The sequence below is a fragment of the Alternaria atra genome, assembly GCF_907166805.1.
Source record: "Alternaria atra isolate CS162 genome assembly, contig: 35, whole genome shotgun sequence".
NCBI lineage: Eukaryota > Fungi > Ascomycota > Dothideomycetes > Pleosporales > Pleosporaceae > Alternaria > Alternaria atra.
Window position 1 is genome coordinate 253,953 of NW_025091334.1, and position 25,604 is coordinate 279,556.

The window sequence follows — 25,604 nt, forward strand, 5'->3', positions numbered from 1 at the left end:
TACGATAACATCGCGGGATGACCGATAGATACACTCAACAGTGGGTATCTAGGACATCAAGGTAGATACCAACGATGCTTGGCATTGCCAAGAAGTTGCTCTGAAAGATTCATAAGAAGGCATAGACAGATACCATTGCACGATGTTGTTGACCAGTAGCTTCATTCTACAACAGCCATCGGTATGCCGCCCTTCACCAAGTTGCTGCCACTCCTAGCAAGCCTTGCTTTACTCTCCGAATCGAAGCCTCTGAGCCAGCCATCGGTCATCTTCGCTCCTCTACAAGGAACTACCCCCGGAAGCGCTCAAAACATCGTTGTCGACTACTTCGGTGATGTAGATGGTGAGCTCACAATCACATACGCGGCATGTGATGATGCTTCCGCTTCTATCAATTCCACGAAGCAACGCATAGGTCGAACGCATGTTGGAGCCCATCCTCTGGCTAAACGCCATGAGCAACACGAGAACAGGCGGCCGAACAAGTTCGTTTGGTTGACCCCGACCGAAATGTCCGGCGGATGTCTCCATGCATTTCTCGATGGAGAGCTTGTCGGCAAGTCGGAAGAACTGGCTATCAGCAAGCGCCATGCTCGTCGCAATGAAAAGAAGTCGTTTGTTGATGTCGCAGGAGTTGACAGCAACTGGTTCGATGGCGTTGCGTACTTGCAACAAAAGCAGCCAGATGACGTTTTTGTCGCCTCAACTAAGAACAAGTCCTTCGGTATCCTTGGCGGAGGTATTTCTGGGCTCATGACATCTGTACGTACTCAAATTCTCTATACCAACATCGCGCTAACGAAACGATCAACAGTTATTGCTGGACTCTGTTGGTATCCACAACTGGAAGATCCTCGAGTCATCTCACCGTATTGGTGGCCGTATTCGCACAGTCTATCTTAATGGCACTTCTCCGGATGAAGGTCAATACCATGAGCTTGGGCCTATGCGTTTCCCGTATGAGATCACTGACTCCGAGACCAACGAGACCTTTCCCTTCAATGACCAGCGCATAATCTTCCAACTGGCTGATGTTCTCAATGAACGTAACACTGGAAACAAAGAGCTTCTTGTTGATTTCATCGAATGGATCCAGACCTCCCCAAACACCCCAGCTGACAGTCCCTTCCGTCGTCCCGATGGAACCATCCCTAGCAGGACTGAGATTGCGAACGACCCCGCATACCAGAACCCGACATCATACGGCAACGCAACTGCTGCTGAAGAGGCTATCGCGGCTCTTGACGAGTTCAAGGGTCTAGACAAGGAACGCGTTAAGATGTACGCCACCAACATCTTCAAGGCATACAAGCAAGCCAAAGACGACGGCATGTTCGATTACTCTGAAGTAGCGTACCTTCGAAACAAGCTAAAGTTTGATCTCAACACCACTGATGAGGTCGGACAATCCCACATCTACTGGCCCATGTGGGAGTATGAAACTGTCTACTTCCTCGCGACTAAATGGGTCACCATCAAAGGCGGTCTCTCAAGGATGCCCGCAGCTTTCGAGCCATTGGTCAAGGACAAAGTCCAATATGGTACCAAGATCAACGGCCTACACTGGAATGAGAACAACAAGACGATGTCTGTCTCCTGGAGGCCCACCGGAGCCGAGCCCTACGAAACTCCGGATAGCATCGAGAACTTTGACTACGTACTCAACAGCGTACCCCTAAACCTGATGAAATTCTGGCATCTCCCGCGCTACTCGAGTCTCCTGAAGCGCGCCATCGACCGTACCCTATTCGCCAACGCCTGTAAAGTCGCCGTGCAGTTCAAAACGCGTTTCTGGGAGCATCTCGACAAGCCCATCATCGGTGGTTGCACGCGCCTCTACCAACCCCAACTCGGCCAGATTTGCTACCCGTCCTGGCAGATAAACGCCACAGGTCCCGGAACAATGCTCGCATCCTACCTCTCCGACTACGAAGCCACTGTCGCATGTGCCATGCCCGAAGCCGAACATATGGCCTATATCAAGCGCGCCTTTATCGAAATGCACGGCAAGGACGTCGTCGAAGAGAATTGGACTGGCAACTATGCTCGTCAGTGCTGGGAACAAGATGAACACCAGGCTGGTGCGTTTACGATGCAGATTTTTGGACAGCAGCATTTGTATCTACCGGCTTTCTATCAGACGGAGTTTAACACGGTGTTCATTGGGGAGGCAGCGACTTTCACGCATACATGGATCTTTAGTGCGTTGGAGAGTGCTACCCGCGGAACTGTCCAGTTGCTTTTGGATATGGGTCTTGTTGATGAGGCTAAGCAGATTACTGAGACGTGGATGGCGAGGTTCATTACGGTGTAGATTATGTAAGTTAGAGCATATGATGCTGAGTTTACGAACTAGTGGTTTCGAGCCACCTCCACGTGTCGTGTCTATCTTCTAATAAGTCGAAGTATGCGTGCATCCGAACCTTCGCAGCTTCTTCGCGTGTACGGACAATTGTTTACCCTCTTCTTCGTCTCGGTTTAGCTATATGGCAACCCTTCAACCCAATCTGGGCATTTAGCAGATCGTATGACTGACTGCGCACCGCGCATGGTTTAGCCTTCAGTGTTCTCACAGATGACCCTCATACTCGGCTAAGCCAAATCTGGGCTAGCGCGGGACGCCTGGATGCGCCTAGAGACCTCTTCGTTGCGAGCGACACCACCTTGCCCATCCTTGCCCCAGGACACTGATTACACCACTTCAACTTCTCAACAACTAGTTTGCACTGCAAAGTGGTTCTGAATCATCCTTCTCCAACTTGCCTTTTGGCGTTCTTGCGCGACCGCCTTGCAGTGTGCCCACTGCTGCTTATGGTCGAATCACATCCGCCTCAAGGATTCGGTGGTCCTTCACCGAAGCCACAGTATATGCTGTGCGACCCGGAAGTCTACGTTTACTGGCCAGCGACAAGGATGTCTCCAGATAGAAGCTGCAGCCGATGCGACACAATCCTTCAACTACTGATGCTAAGTACTGCATCCGGCTGATCACCTCTCAACTGAGCGCGCAGCTCGAATCTTTGCTGGCTTGCATGCACTGATTTTACGATTTGCCTCGCTTTCTTTGATATCATTCAGAGAATTACAGGGCGTCTTAGTCAATCAAGTTAAGCATGTGAGTCAAAACTCTGCTCCTTCGAAACCATCAGAAGTGAAGATCGTGATGCTCTTGGTATAACGTTGGCGTGCAGCGGCAACATCAAGGGTCATGGCTCGCTGCTAAATCTCCTACTCCGATGTCTACAGGTATCGAGCCATGAGGAGGCAGTGCTGGAGGTAGACCCTAGCTCATGCCGCACATCAACAATCACATGCCGCCGCTTCTCAGCCTGATCGCGATTGAGCCTTGTCAGCCTTGAAGTAACTGAACCTCCCAGTCGACAACTCTGTATTGAGTTATCTTCCCGAGACCCGAAGGCGTTTGCGCATGCTTCGATACAAAGGTAAAAAGTCCCTTGAGAAGACGAAAGCTTCTCGTAATGTGGACAAGCAAAAGAGTGTCGCTGACAAGGTAGCATCAACTCAGCCTTACCACCTCCTCACCTACCTTCCTAACATTGGATTCATCCATAAACTTCTCTCCGCACGCTCGCCGCACGCCCTCCACACACGCGCATACACACATCGTTGAAACACGCCTTTAGATGCCACCCAACAATTGTCATCTCTGCAACAATGCACGCCGTGTCCCGATACGCTGCGATCCCTGTAACGGCACAGGTAAACGAAGCGCACAATGCCACCGATGTCCCGGCACCGGTATACGTGGGGCGCATCTCAGAGCCCCGAAGCGTTGTATAACTTGCGATGGGTCAGGAAACGTGATCAGCAACTGTGTGAAGTGTAGGGGCACGGGGCAGAGTACAAAGCCATGTAGTTGTCTGGCTTCGTAGATAATGTGTGGGGAGAGGATAATCTAGAGGGCAAAGGTGGTAGTAATAGATATTTGCAATTCTGTTCCTCATATTTTACACTCTTTGTAGAGCATATACAGGTGAAGAAGTACAAAGAGGAGGGGCCTGGAAGATAGGTCGGCTACTCATGTCGTATCAAGTATGTACTCGCTTGGAGAACAGATTCGATGTATACAAGGGTTCTAGACTGCAAGAGGCAAAAGACGCTACTGAGAAGAGCCTCGAAATATATACTGCAGCAAACGAGGAAGACGACGCAGCGTTAGCGCGGGAGGAGCTGGGTTTGATCTTTGAGGATATGGGCTAACTTCCTGATGCCAGAGAAATTCGGTTGCAGAGTAAGAGTAAAAAGATAATGAGGTGCTCAAGTTTACAGGTATGTTGAACGGAGTGCGACCTGAAGCGATCGCCCTAATATGCTTGGTGTAGTGTCCTTCCGCAAAGTTCGAGTATCGCATACAGAACGATGGATGCCCTTGTCTGTTGAAGTCAGATGAAGTGAAACCAAGACTCAAGCAAGCGCTGCAAAGAGGAAGGACGAGGTCGTTGAAGAGATCAGTGAAGAGAGTGCTCGAGAAGATGATGGAAGAGCTGACGGATAAGATGACGGAAAGGCTGATGGGGAGACAAAGGGGGAGCGCGATGGAGAAGGTACGGACGCTGACGATAACCTTGTAACTGTCAAGCTGTCTTCCGGCGAAGAATGCAGAGTCTCGAAGATCGATGCATTCCTCCTCGAGATCGGTCTCGATAGATGAACCGATGCCATGTTCAAGAATTAAAGTGCCGCATCTAGATGCCAGCGAGGCGCCTACCTAGGCAGTCACGATGATATTCCGGGACGCGATGTATGCCCAGAGCAACTACGTCCACGCTCAAGACATTACGGAACATCCTCGTGGCTAGTGGTCGGAGTCTAGCAAGTGTTACGGCGTCGTTGGTGACGCTACAAACACAATACCCTCGTACTGGAACTAGCGGCTGCGATGAGTTGCATAGCTTGCTGTTAAATCTAACACTTAGCTCCCGTTCTTTGAAAGCGCCAACATGCGTAATCTGCCGTCTGTGGCATCAAGCAAATCATGCAAGTCTTGATGAGCGACGTGAACTGACAAAGATCTGCATGCAAAGCTCGGCGTGGAATAAGACATCAGAACATCATGCGATAGCACGGCGATCAAATGTGTGCGGTTCATTCTACCGACATGCTTTCAGGTGTCTATGGTCAAGGCAAGACGTCTGCGTAATAGAGAACCTTATGTCTGTCGCGACGATGTCTCCTAAGGTCATATTTGAGTGACTGTACACACGGAGGATGATAGGCTAGCCTCGGCGGTAAGATCTGGGCTTGCAAGAGTCGCCGCGAGAACGAGCGTTTGGGCGATATCGACCTGCCTAAGTGGGCCTGCGCCGTTGCGGATCGCTACCATGACGTTATCGTGAAGGAAGCTCATCCTAGACTTCTGTAATCATTCCTAATCCACGGTCTGAATCGCGTGGCGTTCAAGAACAGCGGAGTATGAATCGCACGAGCTGCGCGTCAAGTCTATCTCCAGGTCAGAAGCAATATGTTGGCGTGCTTGCTCAGATGTTCAAAGTGGCAGAAAGAAAAGACGTATGCGCTATGCTTGAACAAAGAGCTACAGGGGCCGAGAAGCCGCATGTTTATTGATAATTGGGAGAGTGACGCGTCCGGCGTTCAGCAGATGAACTGGTTAGGGGCCAGATGCCGGGCTGCAGGGTCAGGCGGCCTGTGCAATTTCCCGAATCAGGGTCTCAGGGGCACCCAACGCCGGTTCATGCAAGATCATTAGCAAGGTAATGGAAAAGCAAGAAACGTAGGCTTAACGACACAACATGAAAGGCTTCGTGAAGAGAGTCATCAGAACCGTTGCATATCGGGGAACGAAAACATTAGGTAGAGAAAGTGTCGATCAAAATCCATTCATGCAAAAGATATGTACAAGGGTATCGGACATGGGGTAATCAGAACGTAGAGTAAAGGTGGTAATCATGTCATTAAGTTGCCAACTCATCTCAGAATAGGCAAAGAGTCTAGGAACAAAGAAGACCACCGGGACCACACGACTCCCTCCATAGGGCCAGTAGGCATTCCAACCAAGGCGTATTACAATACCAAGTATATTAACCATCGAAATGCTGCTGCGACTGTGATTGCGCAAGGAAGCAAAGAGCTCGTACCGCCAACACCGCGCTCCCAATCCTAGACTGAATCGTGATGCAGAGTTGAAGTCGTAACCCGTGAAGCCATGTTTTATTTCCTCCTCTTTCTAAAACTCGAGAAGACACTAGCAGAGATATGGAAGACCATATCCCGACACATCACTCAAGAGCGAACCGCTTACAAGAAAGCAGCAACGGCACCAGCAATGGCGAAGAAGCCAACGGTGACCTTGCCAGCGGCACCAGTGAACTCAGGGGTGGCGGGCTTGGTGGAGCTGGGGACAGCACCGGTGCCAGTGGGGTAGCCAGTTCCGGCAGGGACGTGGGGAACGGTGCCGTTGGAGCTGGGGTACAGAGGAGCGGGAGGAGCAGCAGAGTATCCCGGGGCAGTGGCCGAAGCCTCAGGGACAGCAGGGGTCTCAGAGACGGTGGGCTTGGGGACAGCAGGGACCTCAGCGCTGGGGGTGTGGACGTAGGTAGCAGTGTACTCAGGGATGCTGAGAGTGGTGCTGGAGGAGATGGTGTAGGTGGAGGCACCGTAGGTGATGGTGGTAGGCTCAGGGCAGACGTAGCTGGTGGCGTGGACAACCTCGGTGGTGGTGTAGGCGGGCTTGGAGGCAGAGTAGACGGGAGCAGCGGAGCTGGCCTCGTACGCAGGCTTGGAGGCCTCGTAGGCGGGGGCAGAGCTGGCGGCCTCGTAGGCGGGCTTGGAAGCCTCGTATCCAGCGGAGGAAGTCTCAGCGGGGTAGGCTGGGTACTCAGCAGCGGAGGAAGCAGCCTCGTAGGCAGGGGCCGAAGAGGTCTCGGCAGGGTAGGCCGGGTACTCAGCGGCAGCTGAGGAAGAGGCAGGGGCAGCAGGGTAAGCCTCGTACTGGGGAGCAGCAAGGGCAACGGCGGCGAAGCCAGCAATGACGGCGAAGGAACGCATTTTGATTGTTGGTTTGGGGGGTGGTATTAAAATACGGAAGGTATTAATTTGTAAGGCGTTGGAGGTCGTGGAAAACGAGTGTGATCGGTGATAACCGTGTATTAGTGAGTGTAGTGAGTGTGTGGTAGGGAAACAACTGAGGAGCAGCTGGCGAAGACATTATATAGAACTGTGCACGAGTTGGCCTTACCAAGAATGCCAACGTCCATGAACAGGGGAGCTTTGGCATAGTTTCGCTCGTTTGGCAGAATCGCGAAAGCGCTGGCGTGCTGGTGGCGCCGTTTGGTGGACTGTGCCTGGCGATAGTACGGGATAGGGGAACCTGTGGAAAGCTTCGACATGGGCCGTTGTGAGCTGTTTATTGATGGATATGAAGCAGACCAATGAGAGGGTGGACGACGCGCAGAAACGAAATGAGGTTGACAATTTCCCCTGCCAAGGGGCCTTGCCGCCTCAACACATCGCCCGTCGTTCTAACCGCATTTGCCCCAAGTGTTCGACTTGTGCACGAGGAACATGTTCAATCGCCCGGTGGACACCTATCTCCGGCCTGTGTTCCGCACCTGCATATCAGTCCTGAATAGAGAAGAGGTCGCGCGACTTAGTCACTGGCTCTACCCTCGTCCCAATGTGTCTTGCACTTTGACAGTGCCTGTGACAATGAACACCTGAACAAAGCGATGATTAGGGGCTCCTTGCTAGTCAGCATTGAGATACCGATCACAGTGGAGATGGCTAATCGTGGCAACATCTGGAGCAATTCCCGCGGCCGAGCAAAAATAGCTTGCCGTGCTGATAGGAGAAGGGCCAAATTGGAGCGGTCTGCTGGTGTCGAGGTCTTTGGCCAATGATGCAGCGGGGACGTGCGGGTTCCTGCATTGTCCTTGCATCTAGACCTGAGACTAGATCTGGCGAAGGGCCGACAGCCCGTCCAGTATTGCGCGGAATGGCAGCCATCGAAGATGTTGCGGAAAGGTACTGCCGAAGCTGCTGTAAACTCATAGAGGCTGACCAAGTTCTGGCTCTCTCAGCTCTTGTCTTACTTTGACTCTTCTTACGAGAGCCATCCACTGCGCATGCACTCGTCGACGAAATAATAACAGCGCAATCTCGCGTTCAGCATCCCTCAGCAGAGGCGCATGAGCTTAGTGAGCGCCACAATAGTAGGCTTATGTTACGCATTAAGCGCGGCACCTATTTGGGCGTGTGTGTCCTACTGGGAGCAAATGACGTGCCGCACAACACGATCCTTTCGCATTATCATATTCCACAAATGGTCGTTATTTCCGGGTTATCGCTAGAGGATAATTGAGTCGGTAAAAGACGAGGCGTAGTGTAGTGTAGTGTTAGTGAGGGAGTTACGGTGAGGGAAATAGGTGTTCTTGTCGCTTCTATCCCGTCGCGCCGAAGTGATACCGGCCAGGCAAGAGCCCCTCGATAACCTAGGACTGTCTTTGACTTCACCACCAACACTACAACTCTACGATCTGAGTACGTCGCCGTTCGACCTCAGGCTCTCCACTGAAGCACTTACTGGATCTGTATACTGCTATTTTAGGGGTCTGGAGATTTGCTTACCCGTCAAGCTCGCTCCCTCAAACCCACTCTGGTCACATCGGCTGCCTAGACTCCAAGAGCAAACGGCGCATGTTTAGCAATCTGGATGTTAGAATGCCGAAATCACCAGGTACAGTGCCGAAGGGATGGGATGAGCAAACCATCTACCTTCACGCACCCTCTTACTCGAAAAAGCTTGGTGGTGACAAGGTCAGCGCACTCATACTGCCAAAGTCCAATCTAGCGCCCGATACGCAGGTTTACAAGCCTAAAGGACCATACTCGAATGTCAAGATTACGCCAGTGACGGACTCTACCCATCCTGCACATGGACAGCATGCGCTATATGCTAACCAGCATCTGCCACCAGACTCGTTCATCTTGCCATATTTAGGCTATGTGCACGACCAGACTGACATTGACGAAGCATCCGACTACGACTTATCACTCGACCGTGAACTAAGCATCGGCGTCGATGCATCGAAGATGGGCAACGAAGCGCGATTTATCAACGACTACCGTGGCGTGTCCACCGCACCGAGCGCCGAATTTCGCGACATCTTTGTGGACATTGGAAATGGGAAGGTGGAGAAGAGGGTTGGCGTCTTCGTGCTCAGCGCTGGCAAAAGTGGAAAGAGAGCAAAGGGCATCGGGCGTGGACAAGAGATTCTTGTCAGCTACGGCAAAGGATTTTGGTCAGATCGACGATCGACAGGAGAATGACACTCCAGTACCAGTGCTTCCTCGAAATGTCCCAATGTGTTCCATCACTTTGATGTACCTGAGTCCAACATCGGTACACGTTTGCTTTTCGAGAAATCCCTTCTAGTACAACGGGACTTTGATCAACAACGTTGCATGATCAGCGCGTTTAAGCCCTCGATCTTCTGAGACTAAACCAACTCAAATAATTGCGCCGTACACGTATCATACGGATTCCGTAGTTGAGACATGACGCTTACTCAAGGATCTACGAATACCTGAATGTCAGAATGTACAGTCGCGACACGTCAGGACAACGATAAGCCAAGGTCTGCTTTCCGCTATCACTGATTAGACGGCACTGGGCACGGATACCCTTAGCTTCCCGTGCCAACGTGGCACTCCAGCGTGACGCTCCCTTGCGGGATGAAGGATCAAGGGTCTGTTCTGGAAGCCTTGTCGAGGTACCTTACGGGAACCTGATACGCTATAAGCGACGATCATATTTCGAACAGCCCTGTTATGCCCATGCTTGTGGTTTGAGGCTTGCACAGGGACGTCACATCCAAACCGAAACCCGGATTCACGTGGGACTGAGCCACTTATGTGGCGTCGAAACCTGATTTTCTCTCGTGCTAAGCCTGACTTTTGGCCTCTAGACACATTGATCGGGAAAACGCAAGAAGCCAAATGCAGCGCCTGATTATCGTTTGGGACGCCTCCAGAAAAGCCACAACTCTGATTGCGCCCGGGTAGCAGCAAAGTTGGCCAATCTCAGCACCACGCCAATGTGACGTCGGAGAAGAGTCTCCGCGCCTCCGCCAGGGCCCAGTTTACTCAGAAGTACTTTCGGTCTCAACAGAACGTCATTTTGTGTCAGAATGGCATTTTCGCAACATCATGGCATTCTGACGGAGGGTTGAAAATTCGCATGCGAAAATATTCCGCCTCGGGACCATTGTTACCCACAAGTGACAGGCAAAGTTTGCAGGCTAAATTACTCACAAAAATGCAGGTACCATGTGCTATCACACTCTACAAGACCATTTGTGTCCGATCCTGCTACTGGATCGCGATCCTACGCCATGGCCTGTACATTCAGGTTCTTACCGGTGACGTTATGTCGCTTAGTTTACCTTTCGTAGCGACATGAAGATGGGCGAGGGGGCCAAACTCCGCCAATCACAGCAGACTATATCCTCAACCCCTGGCTATTCCAACAAGGTTTTGCGAAACGGCCCCGTTACCCAAAGGTGTCTGGACACAATGACCGCGGAAAGACGGATTCAGCCGCGCTGTGTTTCGGAGCAGGTGTGCTATTCGCACGTCATGGCCTATTCTGGGATGTGAATGCGCGGCCCTGTCGCAAACTGTTTAAGTTGGAAGTGATTCCCCAGACTTAAAGAGACCTCGTTAGCCAAAATATCAACTCCTAAATAATCTCTAGTCGTAACATCTGTACGTCAGCCATCACCGAGTCTTCGCAACACCATCATCATCTTATCAACGTTACTCCACTCGGATCCACCACCAAGAACTTTTGCGTACCCACACTTCCGGGATTCCGTCGATCCCTTAGCACCTACGCCCTTGGCATTGTCAACTGGTATTTCTATCAGAACCCCGACAACCCCACATCAGCAAGAATCAAATCTCCCTCCCCGTCCAACGACAAGAGCACCAAACAACATCACATCAGACCACACCATGGCTCCCATGTCGAGACCCACTTTATGTAGGGTGAGTTCCTCCGAAGTACTTCCTCCTTCTACACATACTAACATGGTCATTTAGAATGAGTCGATGCAGAAGTACATGCTTCTCTCAGCCCAGAAGGAAGCTCTCCAGCGCCGTATGGCCATGGAGATTCCATTCAACGCACCCATGGCAGCAACCTCGCCAGAGTTTCAGTCTCTGTCATCATCGCCTACCTCACCGACAAAGTACTCGACGCCGTTCCCCACAGCCAGTGACCCCGTTCCCGTCAGCTCGAGGACTAGCGCAACCCCGCGCAACAGCATCGATGATATGCACACTGAAGAATCTCACAAGCTCGCCGAGATCAACCAGCAAATCGTCGCTATCCTCACCGAGCTCATGAACACCGAATGCATCCGCAACGACGACAAGCAGCGCGCCTGGGTTCAAGGCCGCCTCATGGAAGCCGAGCACCAAATACGTCGTGAGCGCCGCCGTCACTCATCCAACGCTGGCGGTGACTTTGCAGATGCCATTGCACAGCATCTCGAGCTTGGTCTCAACACTTCCAAGACTTGGGCGTAAACTTGCGTCCTGCACGCGCGTTTTGCATGATGCGATGACGTGAGGGTTACGAGGATCATGATCGGCTTTTCTCTCTTGTATTTGCGATGGGGCGTTTGCTTTTTGGCTGGCAATGGCGCAATGGTTCTGAAATGAAGTGCTCAAATCAGACACATATACCCCCTTTGATGCACTGCATCAGTTCGATGGAACTGCCAGGTTCCCGAATCAACTCTGTATAGTTTACGAATTCATGATCACTACATCAACCATCATTACTGTTCATCTTGCTGTCGGACGTATCCGTGCTTTGAACGACGTAGTTTTTGCTCTTCTCACAGTGCTTTTCGTGTGCTTTGTTTTAGGCCATCCCAAAATAACGCTTTGCAAGCGTACCGGAGCGTTTTGTCGGTACAGCTTCCCCGCTCCAGTTGGAGGTGTTCGCGGCGGATTGATGCGCAGTCCCTGCATCCTCTTGTGCAGCATGCTTTTTCATAGGTTCTCTCCACACAGAAGGCTGACGCGCGATCATTGTGTTTGACAGTTGGAATGATCTCAAACTGCATCTTCCAGGGCTGTAGAGCGGGGTCATCCTTTGCGTCTACTTCTCAACCGCTTGAGATGAGGACTAGATGACAAGAATGCGGATGCCACCAATCATGTATGCTCCTCGAATCTTCCAATGGTACTTCTGACGTCACACCACGCTTTCCCCTCAATAAGCAACACGACACGGGACACATGCATCAAATCGTATTCTGACACCTAACAAGCTGCCAAATTCTGGTTCAAAGCCGCTCATACTTCTCAACAGAGCCCCAGGCATCGAGGCATGAGTGGTTCGATCTCGCTCTTGAGCTTGCCTAGGTGTATCATCGGTCCGTATGATTGCGGTATGTGATTGACAGAGCAGCAGCAAGCTTGCGCAAGCTTACATGGCCCTTACCCCTCTTTTTTTGGGAAGGAGCTGTTTGGGGGGCGTGGTTCGGATGCGGGGCTGTTGTGCTTAGCTGGCCGTTTCGGGGATGGGTTGGGATAAGAGGTTGGGGTCTAAGCGTGATTTGATGGTGTGATGTGGTGTGCTGCGGGATCGTATGAAAGAATATTCCCGAACTGGACGCACAACCGAGTAACTTTGACGGGTTACCACAAGAACGGGCTGGGCTTGGATGATATGGTGTTATGGTTGGTACGTAAGTTTTTCGTGCTCATAATATAACGGTAGATGATTGATCTGCTATGTACGGTACGAGGTTGGATACCTAGGTAGATCTTATCTGAACAAAAGAGGCATGCACTCACTGGTTTTGAGGCTGGGTATCGCCTACTGATGATGATGCTAAGCTGAAATGGCCGTCTCTGGCCAAAACTAACGTACAGTCTCTTGATTATTGCTTTTGTTTTACGATCGTCTGCTCGGGAAAGTCGTGCTCTGCTTCTACTTCAAGCACGACGTCGCTATATATCTAGATGCACCATGTGCCTCACAACGCGCAGAATTTGATCAGCCGGAGGAATGGCAGACTGATGTTACACAATCTGCCTGCTGGTATGCGCCCTCACCTAGCATAGGCAGCGGTGGGGGCGCAGCATACAATACCTTCTACTTCAGCCTTTCGCAGCCTTTCGTAGCCTTTGCAACATCACCAAATCCTCCATTTCTCTCAACAGAGCCCACAACATATTTCTTCTTGGTTTCTGAGCCTCATCCATCTCCCAGACGTTCACGGACTCCAGTCTCGGCAACAAAGTACCCTACGAGCACACCCGTGGACTGCTACCGCCCAAACCCAGATCCAAGCGCAGACTCTCTTCCCCTCACAGAATACCTACGGCAGTGGGCATGGACGAGAGTGTCGAAACTGCAGTAGCGCAATCTCTAGCATTATCGGAAGCAAATGGATTGTACTGCGAAGAGTGCCTACGCGTCAATGAATCCTTCAACGATATACCCAATGCTGCGATCAAAGTGGGCGACCAAGTTATCCTGTCTTTGAAAGCGGATGTGGCCGGCATCACGCAAGGCACGACGTGACCATCATGTAAAGACTATCTCAATGTGCTACGACTATCAAACACCAAATCTGTTAAGCTCAAATTTTCCGTACGCGAAGGATTGTTATGGAATGTCACAATCACGCCTTTGGCCGCGTTTGAAGGCATTCGTGGTTTATATCTGCTTCGGCGCTCGTTGTATCCCATGCGGCTTCGAAGCGACTCTCCCACGACCGCCAGGGCTGCGAATCGTCCCGTTACAAATATCAAATCATGGCTGCAGACATGCCAGCGCGAACATATAGCATGTCGACAGAGCCCTGCCAGCGAAATGACTACGTCATTGTATCTTATGACGTGGTTGAGGAATGTATCACATTTATGCCCGTCTTGCGGGAGAACTACGTAGCTCTCAGCTATGTCTGGGGCAATGCTGAGTGTACTAAGTTAACTACCGAAAACACTGAAATACTCCAAAGATCTCGAAGCCTTTCATCCAAATCACATGTCACGACAGTTCCGCTTACAATAAGAGACGCAATGCGTTTGACCGCAGACTTGGACATTCGCTACATATGGGTAGATTGTCTCTATCTGGATCAAATGCATCTCATCTATCACAACGCTTGTCTCACCATCACGGTGGTGGATAAGGCCAGTGCAGATGGCGGCATCACCGGCTACGAAACCCGCTCGACTGGACGTGTACTACCAGATAGAGTCGCCAACTACCCAAACTACGTTTTCGGTAAGCTTGCTCGAAGCACAGCGAATTCGGACCTTACATGGTTTTCGCGAGGCTGGGCACTACAAGAAGGGTTTTTCTCTCGATGCGCTCTGGTAATCAGCGATCGCATCTATCTGAAATGTGCGGAGGATGTTTCAGAAGAAGGTGCAGATTTCGGGTTCAAGGACCTCGACCATTCATACCCAGGGATACGATCACTTCTGATTTCCATCTGCGAGTCGTCTGCTAACATTCGCCTCACGAAAGCCTGGAGTCGGTATTATCTAGACGACACAAGATGGGAAACGTACTCAAAGGTAGTAGAAGCGTTCGCCTCTCGCTCCTTTTCCCATGAGTCCGATATCATGAAAGCATTCTTAGGAGTCATAAGCTTTTGTAAGAGGCCTTATGAGAGTGGGGATAACCTCAATACAGATTTGCTTTACGGACATCCAGTGCAAACCCTTCCTAAAACGTTTTTGTGGACCCCGCGCGAGCACAACACAAGGAGGAGAAATCTGCGGTCACGGCAGGATGGGTTACCTGCCATTCCTAGCTGGTCGTGGATGGCTTGGCAACATGATGCTCGGGCGGAATTGTCGATGTATCCCTCGTTGGTGAGTTCTTACAAAGATCTCAACACGCCCACAATCGTACATGCGCAATGTAGTACTTGCCTGCAAACGCATGAGACGTCTACCAAGGGATGCAATAATGAAGCTTCCCTGGAACACATCGACCCAGAATGTCTACATCCATACCTGTACATCGAAGCACAGAGAGGCCGATTCAGTGTTTCAAAGCAACTAGAACGAGACGAAAAAAAGCAAACGTTCTGCTACCTGTGCACACTATGCAGAATGAAGAACCTAGTATTGTAGGCGACATAATCTTCGACATCTGCCACCCGCACATACCCTTAAATGGAGTTGAGACTCTAGACGTCCTTGGTATCTCATGTTATGAGAGCATTATCGATACTCTTAGCAAAACCAGGCAGTAGAGGAGCAAACCCTACAACGAAAGACACATATGCTCTCCAGTTCCAACCACCATTGTACCAGTAGATGCCGCGATCGGTGTATAGTTGATCCACATCGAGTTTGCCCTTTTTGACAAGGTAAAAGTCGCTGACCATGGTACCTGCAAGAGGACCCATGAGACATGAGTAGCCGCTCAAGAATGAAAGCAAGCCTGATGCATTTTTAATGATGTTCCACGGTGTGGATACGATGCAAAAGACAGAAATGATGATAGTAGCCCTGAAGATATTGATGTACTTTGGTAGCATACCAGCAACATCGTTTGCAAATGGATACGTGTCCGCTGCGATCTGATTGCCGATCGTTGCAAGAAGGAAGCTGGCGGATACAAAGAATTTTGCAGCTCGCGAGTCAAACTTGGCAATAACAGTTGGCATATACCATTCGAACTCGCCCCATATGTAGGAATGAGCATCGGTGACAAAGATTGGTGTCAGCGCTCCCAACGTTCCAATGATGGGGAGGGCCAGGAATTGATGGTAGCCAGCGAGCTGGTTCTTCGAGAACCTGCCAAAATCAGGCATGTTGACGGCTAAAGAGGAGAAAAGTCCGACGACAGCGTTGAGACCGGTAAGGGCTGAGTAGGCAGTGTTCATGTAAGTTGAAGTAATCTCCACCTTTCCTTTAATGAGCGGACCACCACTGAATACGGAGTCAGCTTCAGCCATGGCTGCGAAGCCTCAAGAAATTACTCCCCCTCTGGTCACAATGACGGCCCACAGGAACAGGGCAAAAAACGTGGGTGGCACGACAATACCCTTAATCCAAAAGAGGATGCGCAGTTTGGAGATTGGCATGAGGGCGAGCGCGGTCTGGAGGAACCAGTATAGAAACAAGCAAAGCAAACCGGCCGCTGCAAGACTGTCAGTAACGCGCAAATATACTGAGAAGAATGTGACGTACAGTCTATACCAGTGCTCTCAGGTAGATGATTCGGGAAGGTGATAAATCTTGGCCAAATCGCCTCAAGGCAACGTTGCAAAAAATTACTGGCCTGAACTGTGAGAATAGCAGCCCACATCATGGCAACGAAAGCTCGAATACAGATTGCCGGGAATGAGCCATACATGCCAAAGACACTTCGGATGATGACGGGAAAGGAAACGGCGTATGTGGCACTCATTTTGCCAGTTAGCGTTATCACCACGCTGCAGATAGCAAAGCCAAAGAACACGATGGGGATTGTTTCTCTAGCTGTGAATCCCAGCGCCATGACGCTGCTCACGGTAGACGCCAAAGGAGGAGCGAGCATGTCCGAGCACCAGTACGCCCAGTAGTCAAGCCCACCCCAGGTACGCTGTTCCAGAGGAACCGGATCCAGGTCTATCATCGACCCAATGGTTAGCTTGGGCCCGATAGATACACGTACTGTCAATCACATACCCTTGTTCGACCAGCGCGAGCCATATTTGCCACTTTCGAAAGGTACTCTAAGATGAAGATGAGGTGCAAGCCTCGCCTTGAGCACAGACATTGTCGAATACAACAAGGTACAATAAAATGATATCAATCGAACAGGGCTACATTCAACCTTTATGAAGCTCCATAATCTTGATTCCTGAACCGCGACAGCTACATAGCCAAATCATGATCGTCCCCAGCTTGATAACCATATCAGTACCTATCTCGGAGGTACTCGCCTTTGGCGCGGCGGGGTGAATGCGGAGGCGGCAACGGTTTGGCATAACTTTCAAGGAACATAACACTCCAATCTCGATATGTAGACAGGCATGGATGAACGTCAGCCGCTGGGCACTGCGGAGGTTTCTTATCGGAGAGGTGAGCTAATCCAACTTGGTGTTAGTGTCTTTTGATAAGAAGCCGTCGCCCGCCGTAGGCCCGCTGCATACACCGTCCGCGGCCAGTCTTAGAACTCCCGCGTCTGGTGAAGTCGATATCGGACGCAGATATGGCGGATCGTCGCTTCGTTCCGAGTCTCTGTATATCTTTCTTCCCAACTTGAGCTTAGATTTTCAGCCTGTCCGCACATGTACAAACAACCCTCCCACCATCGCGTCTTTGTAACACTACACGAACAACGGCAAACATGTCCCCCAATGGCACAGTGCTTTCCTTTGACGCGAAACCATACGCGTTCTCTTTCCCTCTGGAGCATACTGCGTTACTCATAATCGACATGCAACGCGACTTCCTGCTCACCAAAGGTTTTGGCGAAATTCAAGGAGGAAACCTAGAGGCCGTTCAAGCATCAATCGCACCAACGAAAAAGCTGTTAGAAGCATGTCGAGGTGCTGACATGACTGTCTTCCATACTCGGGAAGGCCATAAACCAGATCTCTCTGACTGTCCATCATCAAAGTTGATCAGGCAAGAAGCTGCACCTGGCAATACCCAGCACAAACTAGTCATAGGCGACAAGGGAGATCTTGGTCGCCTGCTTACCCGGGGCGAATACGGACACAATATCATAGATGAGCTAAAACCGCTTCCTGGAGAGGTTGTCATCGATAAACCTGGCAAAGGCTCGTTCTAGAACACGACCATTCTGCATCAACTCAAAGCGAGAGCGATCACACATCTTATCGTGTCTGGCGTCACTACGGAATGTTGCTTTGCTACTACAATACGAGAAGCGAACGACCGTGGCTTTGAATGTTGTGGCATTGAGGAAGCTACCAGTGGGTATAATGACGCATGCTTCAAGAAGTCAACGCTGGATATGATACATTGGTCGCAGGGCCTGTTCGGATTCATCGGTAGCTTAGAGCCTCTACTGAACACTCTCGCACCGTTGTCAAGCAAAAGATTTGACGCCAATTCGACACCCCCTCAAACACCGCCGATATTCGATGGCGACCTCACGATACCTGCTTTGCAGCGAGCTTACAAGAACGGACTTTCGCCAGTAACCGTCGTTGAAGCGGTCTACGACAAGATTGAAGCATACAAGGAGATAGACCCAGCAGTCTGGATTTACCTGCAGCCACGCGAAGCAGCTCTAGACGCTGCAAGGCGATTAGCATCTACTTTCCCTGATCGAAACGCACTTCCACCGTTGTTTGGGGTGCCCTTTAGTGTCAAAGACAGTATCGATATTGCTGGTCTTTCTACCACGACTGCATGTCCGCCACTTGCTCGCGTACCCTCCTCCTCTGCTCCCGTATACGACAAAATTATCGCCGAAGGTGCCTTATTTGTAGGGAAGGCCAACTTGGATCAGCTTGCTACTGGCCTCGTAGGCTGTCGCAGCCCATACGGAATCCCCCATTCAGTCTATCACAAAGACTACATAAGCGGCGGTTCAAGCAGCGGCAGCACAGTGTCAGTAGGAGCAAACCTCGTCTCATTCTCGCTGGCAACAGACACAGCCGGCTCAGGCAGAGTGCCTGCTGGCTTCAACGGCATCGTCGGGTACAAGCCTACAAGAGGAACAATCTCCTTCCGGGGTATCACACCAGCATGCTTGTCACTAGACTGTATTGCACTTTCCACCAAAACAGTATCCGACGCGCGAACTCTGTGGCAGACCCTCGAAGGCCACGACCCACTCGACCCATACGCAAAGCCGGAGATAGCATTCGAACGCCACATAATAGTATCGGTCCTCAATCACGCACGTTCAAATTCGGTATTCCACCTCCTGAAGCACTCGCCATCTGCTCGATACCCGCTCGTCGCATGTTCAACGAGACCGTATCGAGATTACAAGCAATCGGTGGTGTTCTCACACCAATTGACTGGTCTCCGTTCCAGAAAGCCGGCCAGCTACTCTACGACGGTACATTCGTTTCTGAACGCCTAGCCTCCCTCCCAGACGACTTCCTCGAGAAGAACCGCTCGGCGCTCCACCCAGTGACCGCCCAGCTTATGGACGCTGTTGTTGCCCGGAAGAGCTCGGCTGTAGATGTATACCGCGATCTGCAAGCCCAAGTCCTCTACACCCGTCAAGCAGAGAGAGTATTCGCATATTCCGCTTCTGGTGTCGATATAGTTGTCGTACCAACAACGCCTACCCACTGGAGGATAGATGAGATACTCGCTGATCCTATCAAGAAGAACAGCATACTGGGCGAGTTTACGCATTGCGGGAATGTGTTGGATTTGTGTGGTGTGGCTGTTCCGGCGGGCACGTATCCTGTTGCCGAGTTGAGTGGGGAAAATACGGATCAAGGTGTGTTGCCGTTTAGTGTGACGTTCTTGAGTGGATCGAGGTTGGATGCTGAAATTTTGGAGATTGCTAGGCGGTTTGAGGAAAGCATGAAGTAAGATAGCCAGCCAGTTGCTCTCTCAGAATTGATAGCGGTGCACACATCATACAGATCGTATCCGATGTGTCCTGGCAAGACGCTCGAGGAGCGACTCCAAGACATATGGAGACATTAACTGAGATGTGTCACCCATGAGCGAGTCCCTTGTCAAGCTAATGTCTTTCATTATCGTTTGCTAGATCATACAACAGCTGCACACTCCTCACAACAGGAAACAATAACTCAATACATCGTTCAACCTGTCCTTCATGAACATACAATCGCGCCGTAGTAGCTATTGTCCTCACTGCATAACCAAAATCATGGCTTCAAATACAGAGATAGCACGGTATCAACCTGTTGACTGTCATGACTCCGCCATGCCAGCCAACGATCAAGATCAGCCTCCTGTCTTCCATTCAGCCATTTACAGAGGCGGACGATTCCTAGATAAGCGCACTCATCCAGGACCTCGCGACTACGGCCTCCCTCTCCACGACTCTGCATCTCAACCTTCCAGCCCCCATAAAACAGAAAGCTCTCATTCTTCTTCGCTACCTCCTACAGAACAACCCCATCCTACCTTTCCAAACGACGTCGATGAAGACCCCGTCATCCCGTTTGCAGGCAAAGCACTAGACTTGTCTATCTACACCGACTCACTGCATTTCCTGCGCACCTATGCTAACAAAACCCCCGGAGGAAAAGCGAGAACGAAAAGGAATGAACATCATGTGGAGAATCTTATGAGTAAGATAGAGAAAGAGATAAATATCTGGACCTTCAACTCCTGGCTAGCAGCCACCGGGGGAAATAGAAAACCACAATGCAAATATGGTAATCGACGAAAACTTAATCACCCAAGGGATGATCTGGACGATGAGGTGTGCTGGTTTCATGAGAGTAAGCGGGGGGTTAAGGATAAAGAGGATGAGGATTGTCGGCGTTGAGTATGGAGGCTAGCTGCAGTCTTTGTGTTGAGTGTTCGAAGGAGGTGTGTCGTAGTCATAGTCGTGTTTGTCCCCCTTGAGGCGAAGTAGCACGTTTCCTTGCACATGTATAGAAGACAAGGATCAATCGTCACAATCTTATAATTGTATGAGGAATAGAAAGCTATGCACAAGAAAACAGGAAAAAAAAAGCAGACCATGCCGCTATGCAAGAACCTAGATTATCCAAATCAAAACAACGCCATACATCGTGTACGTTCATCACTACTAAGCACTCACAGTGCTACTGGTCCATAGGGCCTTTACAAAGACAGAGCAACAGCAGCAAAGAGCGCAACCACGAAGCTAATCGTAGCACCGCTCTGTAGCTTACCACCCGCACTATCTCCATGAATACCCAGAATCTCCGCCTGCCTTGAGAAGGTAACGTTCTGGGGAATCGTCTCGTTCAAGCACTGTCCGTTGGCGATATCCAAACCAGCCAAGTCATTCGGCTCACGGAAGAACATGTAGCTCCTGTTGTTCAGACCCTTGAAGCCCTCGGTGTTGTACGGGAACCACATGTCCGAGTCGGTGGCGGAGGTGTTGCGCAGGAAGATACACTGGACTTGGTTGGGGAAGTCGTGTGCGAGCTGTGGGTAGTCCTTCATGACGTCGCTGTTGGAGGTATCGGCTACGAGAACGAACTTGCGCTGGGGGAAGGTCGCAAAGACTTTCTGGAGGAGGAACATGCGGATGGACAGTGTGGCGGAAACGTCTGAGAAGTTCAATGGGCGCGTATCGAAGGAGCCGCCTGGGTATGTCTTGTAGATATAGTCCATGTAGAGACGGGTGGCTTGTTCGGGAGTGGTGGTCAGGTAATGGAAATGCGTGTTGTTGGGGAGGGTCCGCGACCAGTTGGCGTAGATCTCGGGCATGTTCATCCAGGGGGTGAAGGGGCGAGCGAAGGAGTTTAGGAGACCTTCCTTAGGATCGTAGATCTTGGTAACGCGGAGGATGTCGTCAATGTCGGAGATGAAGGTGATACCCTCGGAAGGGACAAGGAAGGCAGTGGCATTGCCGCTCATGGTGCCGTTGGTGTAGACGTTCAAGCGCTGGACGTTGTTGGTCTCGTTACCAGGAAGGAGGCCGTTGGACTGGATCGGTACGAAAACATCAAAGTCACCTTCTACCGTCGTCTCGTAGGGGAGAGTGAGGTTCTGTACGCCGCCGGGAGCCTCGATGGAGTTGCCGCCTCCAGGCTCGCCGTCGCCACCCTGCATGGGCGCGGGCTCGAGCGACATGGAGACATTGACACCGCCTTGCTGGACGATGAAGATAGATCGCGTGAGGTTGCGTGCCTGAGCCTTCTGGTTGTCAGGCAGCTCGGCGACGCTCGTGTCGATCAAGAAGACGTTGGCCAAGTCGTCGACCTTGTTCTGGTCGATATCCGGGAACTTGTAGACATTGCCGTGGAAGCGCACGTTCCAGCCCTGGTCAGTCCAGTTCGCATAGGGAGGAATGTTGAGGACTTCGGTGGGCTTCGCAGCCAAATCGTCGTCGCCGATGCCGAGGCTTGAGAGAACTTCGCTGCCGGTGGGCAGGCCCTCGAACCAGCCGGGAATGCCTAGAGAAGAAGTGTCAGCACAAGCCTTACTAGCGCGAAGCTTGCTTTGCAAGTATTTGCTTACCATCTGTGAAGAAGCTGGGCAGGTCTGTTCCCAATACGCTGCCAATTGAGTTTGCATAGTTCTCAACGCCACTCTTGATATCATCGATAATGTCCCTCCTCTGCACGTAGCTGTGCCGTCCTTCGAACCGGATCGCCGCGGGAGTCACAACAGGCGCCCGAACTTCGACCTTGGCGGGGACAGCTGTCGGCTCTGGCACGGCGACTGCACCGGCAAGGCCGAGTGTCGCGCTCAGCAGTAGAGCTCGCTGAGATACGCGTTGGTGCACCATCTTGATGGCTTTGTTGTGATGACAAGGGTTAAGGTCGAAAGGGGCCCTCGCGTGCAGTTCGCGTGTAAGGAGATTAAAGTCGGAGCGACAGACTGAAAGGAATAGAAAGAGATGCACAAGGGAAAGAGGAGCGAGCGCCGGAGAAACCTTGGAAGATGGCGATATCGAAACGGCGCTTGTCGTGTTTCGTCGCGGGCTAACAGCAGGTTTACAGCGAAATTGGTGGTGTTGGTTGCTGCAGGTACACTCAACATGATGTCATTGTGGCTGTTAGCGCTTGGGGCGGTGCGTAGGGGCTGTGCTAGTCTGGTTGATCGCCTCCCGAGGTCCACCCCGATCAAACTCCACAACTCAAATACTCCTTCGGAACTCGGCAGTCACAGATTGATGGCGAGCCACATTTGATACGAATAAAAAGCCGATGATTGTTTTCATGTCGTTGGAAGGAATTATGGTGCGGGCGAAAGACAAGATACCTACACAGTGATTCATGACCCACTAACCACAACTCAAGGCTCCGATGCCATCATATTCTGTAGCGATTCCCCGTATGAAGATATTCATATCTCATTGGCCAACAAATTGTCGAATGGACCAACTGACCCAACACGCGACGCCTCCGAGAATCGTCCCATGCTTCACATAACACGCCGTGCACCTTGTCATTAGGCGCGATGTATTTGATGATATTCAAAAGTGCTCTCATACATTCCTTGACCTGCGCTTTGTAGCCTTTCGATTCTAAGTATGGCCATGGGTCCGTCTCCCAATATCCGGGAATGGTGGATGCCCAGCCTGTACCAGATGGCCATCGCACTTCTTCGCCGTACCACCCTATCATGTCCAAAGAGTAGCTAGGCAGTGTGCTGTCGCGCTCGAGGCTTTCCACAGGTTGAACGATAGTTGCACAAAGTTTATTCTCATCCTTTCGATCTATCATCGTCTTTTCGTTGCGTACGAGATGCCCGTGGACTTTGCGTACGAGGTTGGATTGTGCGAGGAGGTCCGCGCGCTCAGAATCGCAAAGGACTGTGTTCGTGCCACTTGGTACGGGAATGTTGTAGATGGCTGCATTCAGCTCGTCGAAGTTCGCATGGAAGGTTATTGCGAGGATTTCAATGAGGAAACGACACACCTGCTCAGTCTTGCATTCTGGTGGTTGAGCTTGTGATGGAGCGTGGTACTTAGTTTCGATTTTGGCAATGTCAGTATACTCAGGTGGCGGGGATGATAGTAGATCCGGGTGCTTTGTTCGCGATGAGGTGTGTGAAGGAAGAAGACGGGATATTTGGAAGCGGCCTAGTCGGCCTAGACTGAATGTTGGCATGATGGCAATATCTCGGTGCAACTGAAACGAGCTTGGAGATACCAGGAGATAGAAAATTGAGAGGAGAATGAGAGGAAGGTTTTGTACATCTGGTGAGAGCGCACTAGCGAAACCAGGGTTCACGGTCGCCTGGGTCAGCAAAGAGGGGGCCTGTACCAAGATAAAGTATATGCGTGGGTTCAATTGTATAAAGGCAAAGTTGAAGTGACTGGCTGGAAATCGTGGTTGGTTTTGGTCTAAAGGTACGAGTTAATTTGCTTGCTTGCGAATGCATTCCAAAGGGAGTGTGATTTAGAGCTCTTACCTTCAGCCCTCGGAAATGATTTGAACACTAAGATCCTCGCAGGAGCATGCGTTCAGGAGGCAGGACAGACTACGACAGCAGGCCACAGAGATTATTGCTGACATATTCGAGGCAGATGTAGTTATCATACATATCTATCGTATCCTGGAATTTCCTCAGGACTGTCTTGGTAGTTGCCTAGCTGGTATTGATCTCTGCCACATGTACTCTCATGTTAACAAGACCACGCACTGTTGACAGAGCTCCAAGACGATGAGCGGCGGCAGGAACATGGTCGTTAACTACGATATTGCGCATTACAATGACGACGAACTGTGCAAGATACTCTACAGTATGGCTGAAGACAAGGACGTTTCCTTTTTTTGGAAGACTTCAAGATCATCGGCCTGCCGATGAGGCAAGAGACCGTCAGTAGAATCAAACAAGCTCTTATACGTATTCGAGTTCTGTATCAAAAATCGTCTACTAATACAACGACAGAGCACCACAGCGCCGCCGCGACCATCCAGTAACCAAAGCTACATGATGGATGAGGGCATGGATTCCATCGATGACTACCTCAACTCAATTCTGAACGAAGCGAATACCAAGGCTAAGGAGAACGACTATAAGGCCGACCCCTTCCACTCAACGGAGATGCGCCCGTCTGTCAAGGCCAAGGTGGACGGTTACGATGAAGACTACGAGGACGACATTCTCTACTCAACGCCGCGTTGAATCATCAATATTGAGATTACGTCATATGACTAATTGCTTGCAGGTAGGGTATCCTGCCGCCCACATTTGGGCGGCACGCACTGAACGCCATCTTTGGGCATTTGGTCGCCTCTAACTCCCATGTCGCCTCCTAGGGTACCTAAGAGACAACGGGAATATACATATAGAATCAGTCATAGCCTTGCAGCTGCAATGCGTGGATAGTAAAGAATGAGCACATTACCCCTGTAAGGATCAGCCAACTTTCTTTAGTCCTTGCTACCCTTGATCGCGATCCCTGAGTGTGCACACCCGAACATGTCTGTTGCATTTATACATAGAAAATAGATACGTTCAACATCCCCAAGATGTTCAAGATGCTTTCGTGAGTCTTTCTTCAAATGTAGATGTGTGCACTTACACCTCATTTCAACATAGATTCTAGAGGTATTTGCAGCCTCCTACTTTTCCATTATACATTAGCTTATCAATTCCCGTACACATACAACCTGAATGATATATGCTTCTCTGTGTTCTCGGATGCTTTGTTGCCATATCAGCTGTCATCAAAGTCCGTTTCGATCCGAAAGATGTTGTGATGCATACGAACATGGCGTGATCATACATGCTGGTGTAACAGCCTCAACCAGTTTACCACACCAAGATGTAGTGTAGATTCGGCCAGAACTGCGTGAGCATAGATGCCGTACCGTTAATTCAGAGCACTTCACTGCACTGACATGTAGACCTTGATTGGGTTGAAGTTTGCCATTACACTATACCATGCTAAAACTCGAGAATGCTAAACCGAGACAAACAGGAAATGGGGTATCATATCGAACATAGTGACTCAGTCTTTTTCCCTT

At 50.7% G+C, this 25,604-nt stretch overlaps 8 protein-coding genes across 8 annotated transcripts; 5 read left to right on the forward strand and 3 right to left on the reverse strand.

The window, feature by feature from the left end:
- Positions 1-183: 183 nt before the first annotated feature.
- Positions 184-2,314, forward strand: ALTATR162_LOCUS10999 (uncharacterized protein; the record flags this gene model as incomplete). The annotated part of the gene is made up of 2 exons (XM_043318639.1): positions 184-762; positions 815-2,314. 2 exons carry the CDS (start codon positions 184-186, stop codon positions 2,312-2,314), a joined length of 2,079 nt encoding a protein of 692 aa, XP_043174574.1.
- Positions 2,315-6,276: 3,962 nt separating this feature from the next.
- ALTATR162_LOCUS11000 (uncharacterized protein) lies at positions 6,277-7,026 on the reverse strand (the record flags this gene model as incomplete). The annotated part of the gene is made up of 1 exon (XM_043318640.1): positions 6,277-7,026. The coding sequence occupies one exon, from the start codon at positions 7,024-7,026 to the stop codon at positions 6,277-6,279; it is 750 nt and encodes a 249-aa protein (XP_043174575.1).
- Positions 7,027-8,697: 1,671 nt separating this feature from the next.
- Positions 8,698-11,568, forward strand: ALTATR162_LOCUS11001 (uncharacterized protein; the record flags this gene model as incomplete). The annotated part of the gene is made up of 3 exons (XM_043318641.1): positions 8,698-9,255; positions 10,985-11,020; positions 11,080-11,568. The coding sequence occupies 3 exons, from the start codon at positions 8,698-8,700 to the stop codon at positions 11,566-11,568; spliced, it is 1,083 nt and encodes a 360-aa protein (XP_043174576.1).
- Positions 11,569-15,224: 3,656 nt separating this feature from the next.
- On the reverse strand, positions 15,225-16,435 carry ALTATR162_LOCUS11002 (uncharacterized protein; the record flags this gene model as incomplete). Its single annotated transcript, XM_043318642.1, has 3 exons — positions 15,225-15,954; positions 16,051-16,165; positions 16,216-16,435. The coding sequence occupies 3 exons, from the start codon at positions 16,433-16,435 to the stop codon at positions 15,225-15,227; spliced, it is 1,065 nt and encodes a 354-aa protein (XP_043174577.1).
- Positions 16,436-17,359: 924 nt separating this feature from the next.
- ALTATR162_LOCUS11003 (uncharacterized protein) lies at positions 17,360-17,806 on the forward strand (the record flags this gene model as incomplete). Its single annotated transcript, XM_043318643.1, has 1 exon — positions 17,360-17,806. The coding sequence occupies one exon, from the start codon at positions 17,360-17,362 to the stop codon at positions 17,804-17,806; it is 447 nt and encodes a 148-aa protein (XP_043174578.1).
- A 186-nt stretch (positions 17,807-17,992) lies between these two features.
- Positions 17,993-19,539, forward strand: ALTATR162_LOCUS11004 (uncharacterized protein; the record flags this gene model as incomplete). Its single annotated transcript, XM_043318644.1, has 2 exons — positions 17,993-18,684; positions 18,747-19,539. The coding sequence occupies 2 exons, from the start codon at positions 17,993-17,995 to the stop codon at positions 19,537-19,539; spliced, it is 1,485 nt and encodes a 494-aa protein (XP_043174579.1).
- A 1,233-nt stretch (positions 19,540-20,772) lies between these two features.
- On the reverse strand, positions 20,773-23,738 carry ALTATR162_LOCUS11005 (uncharacterized protein; the record flags this gene model as incomplete). Its single annotated transcript, XM_043318645.1, has 3 exons — positions 20,773-22,076; positions 22,141-22,419; positions 23,120-23,738. The coding sequence occupies 3 exons, from the start codon at positions 23,736-23,738 to the stop codon at positions 20,773-20,775; spliced, it is 2,202 nt and encodes a 733-aa protein (XP_043174580.1).
- Positions 23,739-24,294: 556 nt separating this feature from the next.
- ALTATR162_LOCUS11006 (uncharacterized protein) lies at positions 24,295-24,759 on the forward strand (the record flags this gene model as incomplete). The annotated part of the gene is made up of 2 exons (XM_043318646.1): positions 24,295-24,393; positions 24,523-24,759. 2 exons carry the CDS (start codon positions 24,295-24,297, stop codon positions 24,757-24,759), a joined length of 336 nt encoding a protein of 111 aa, XP_043174581.1.
- Positions 24,760-25,604: the final 845 nt, after the last annotated feature.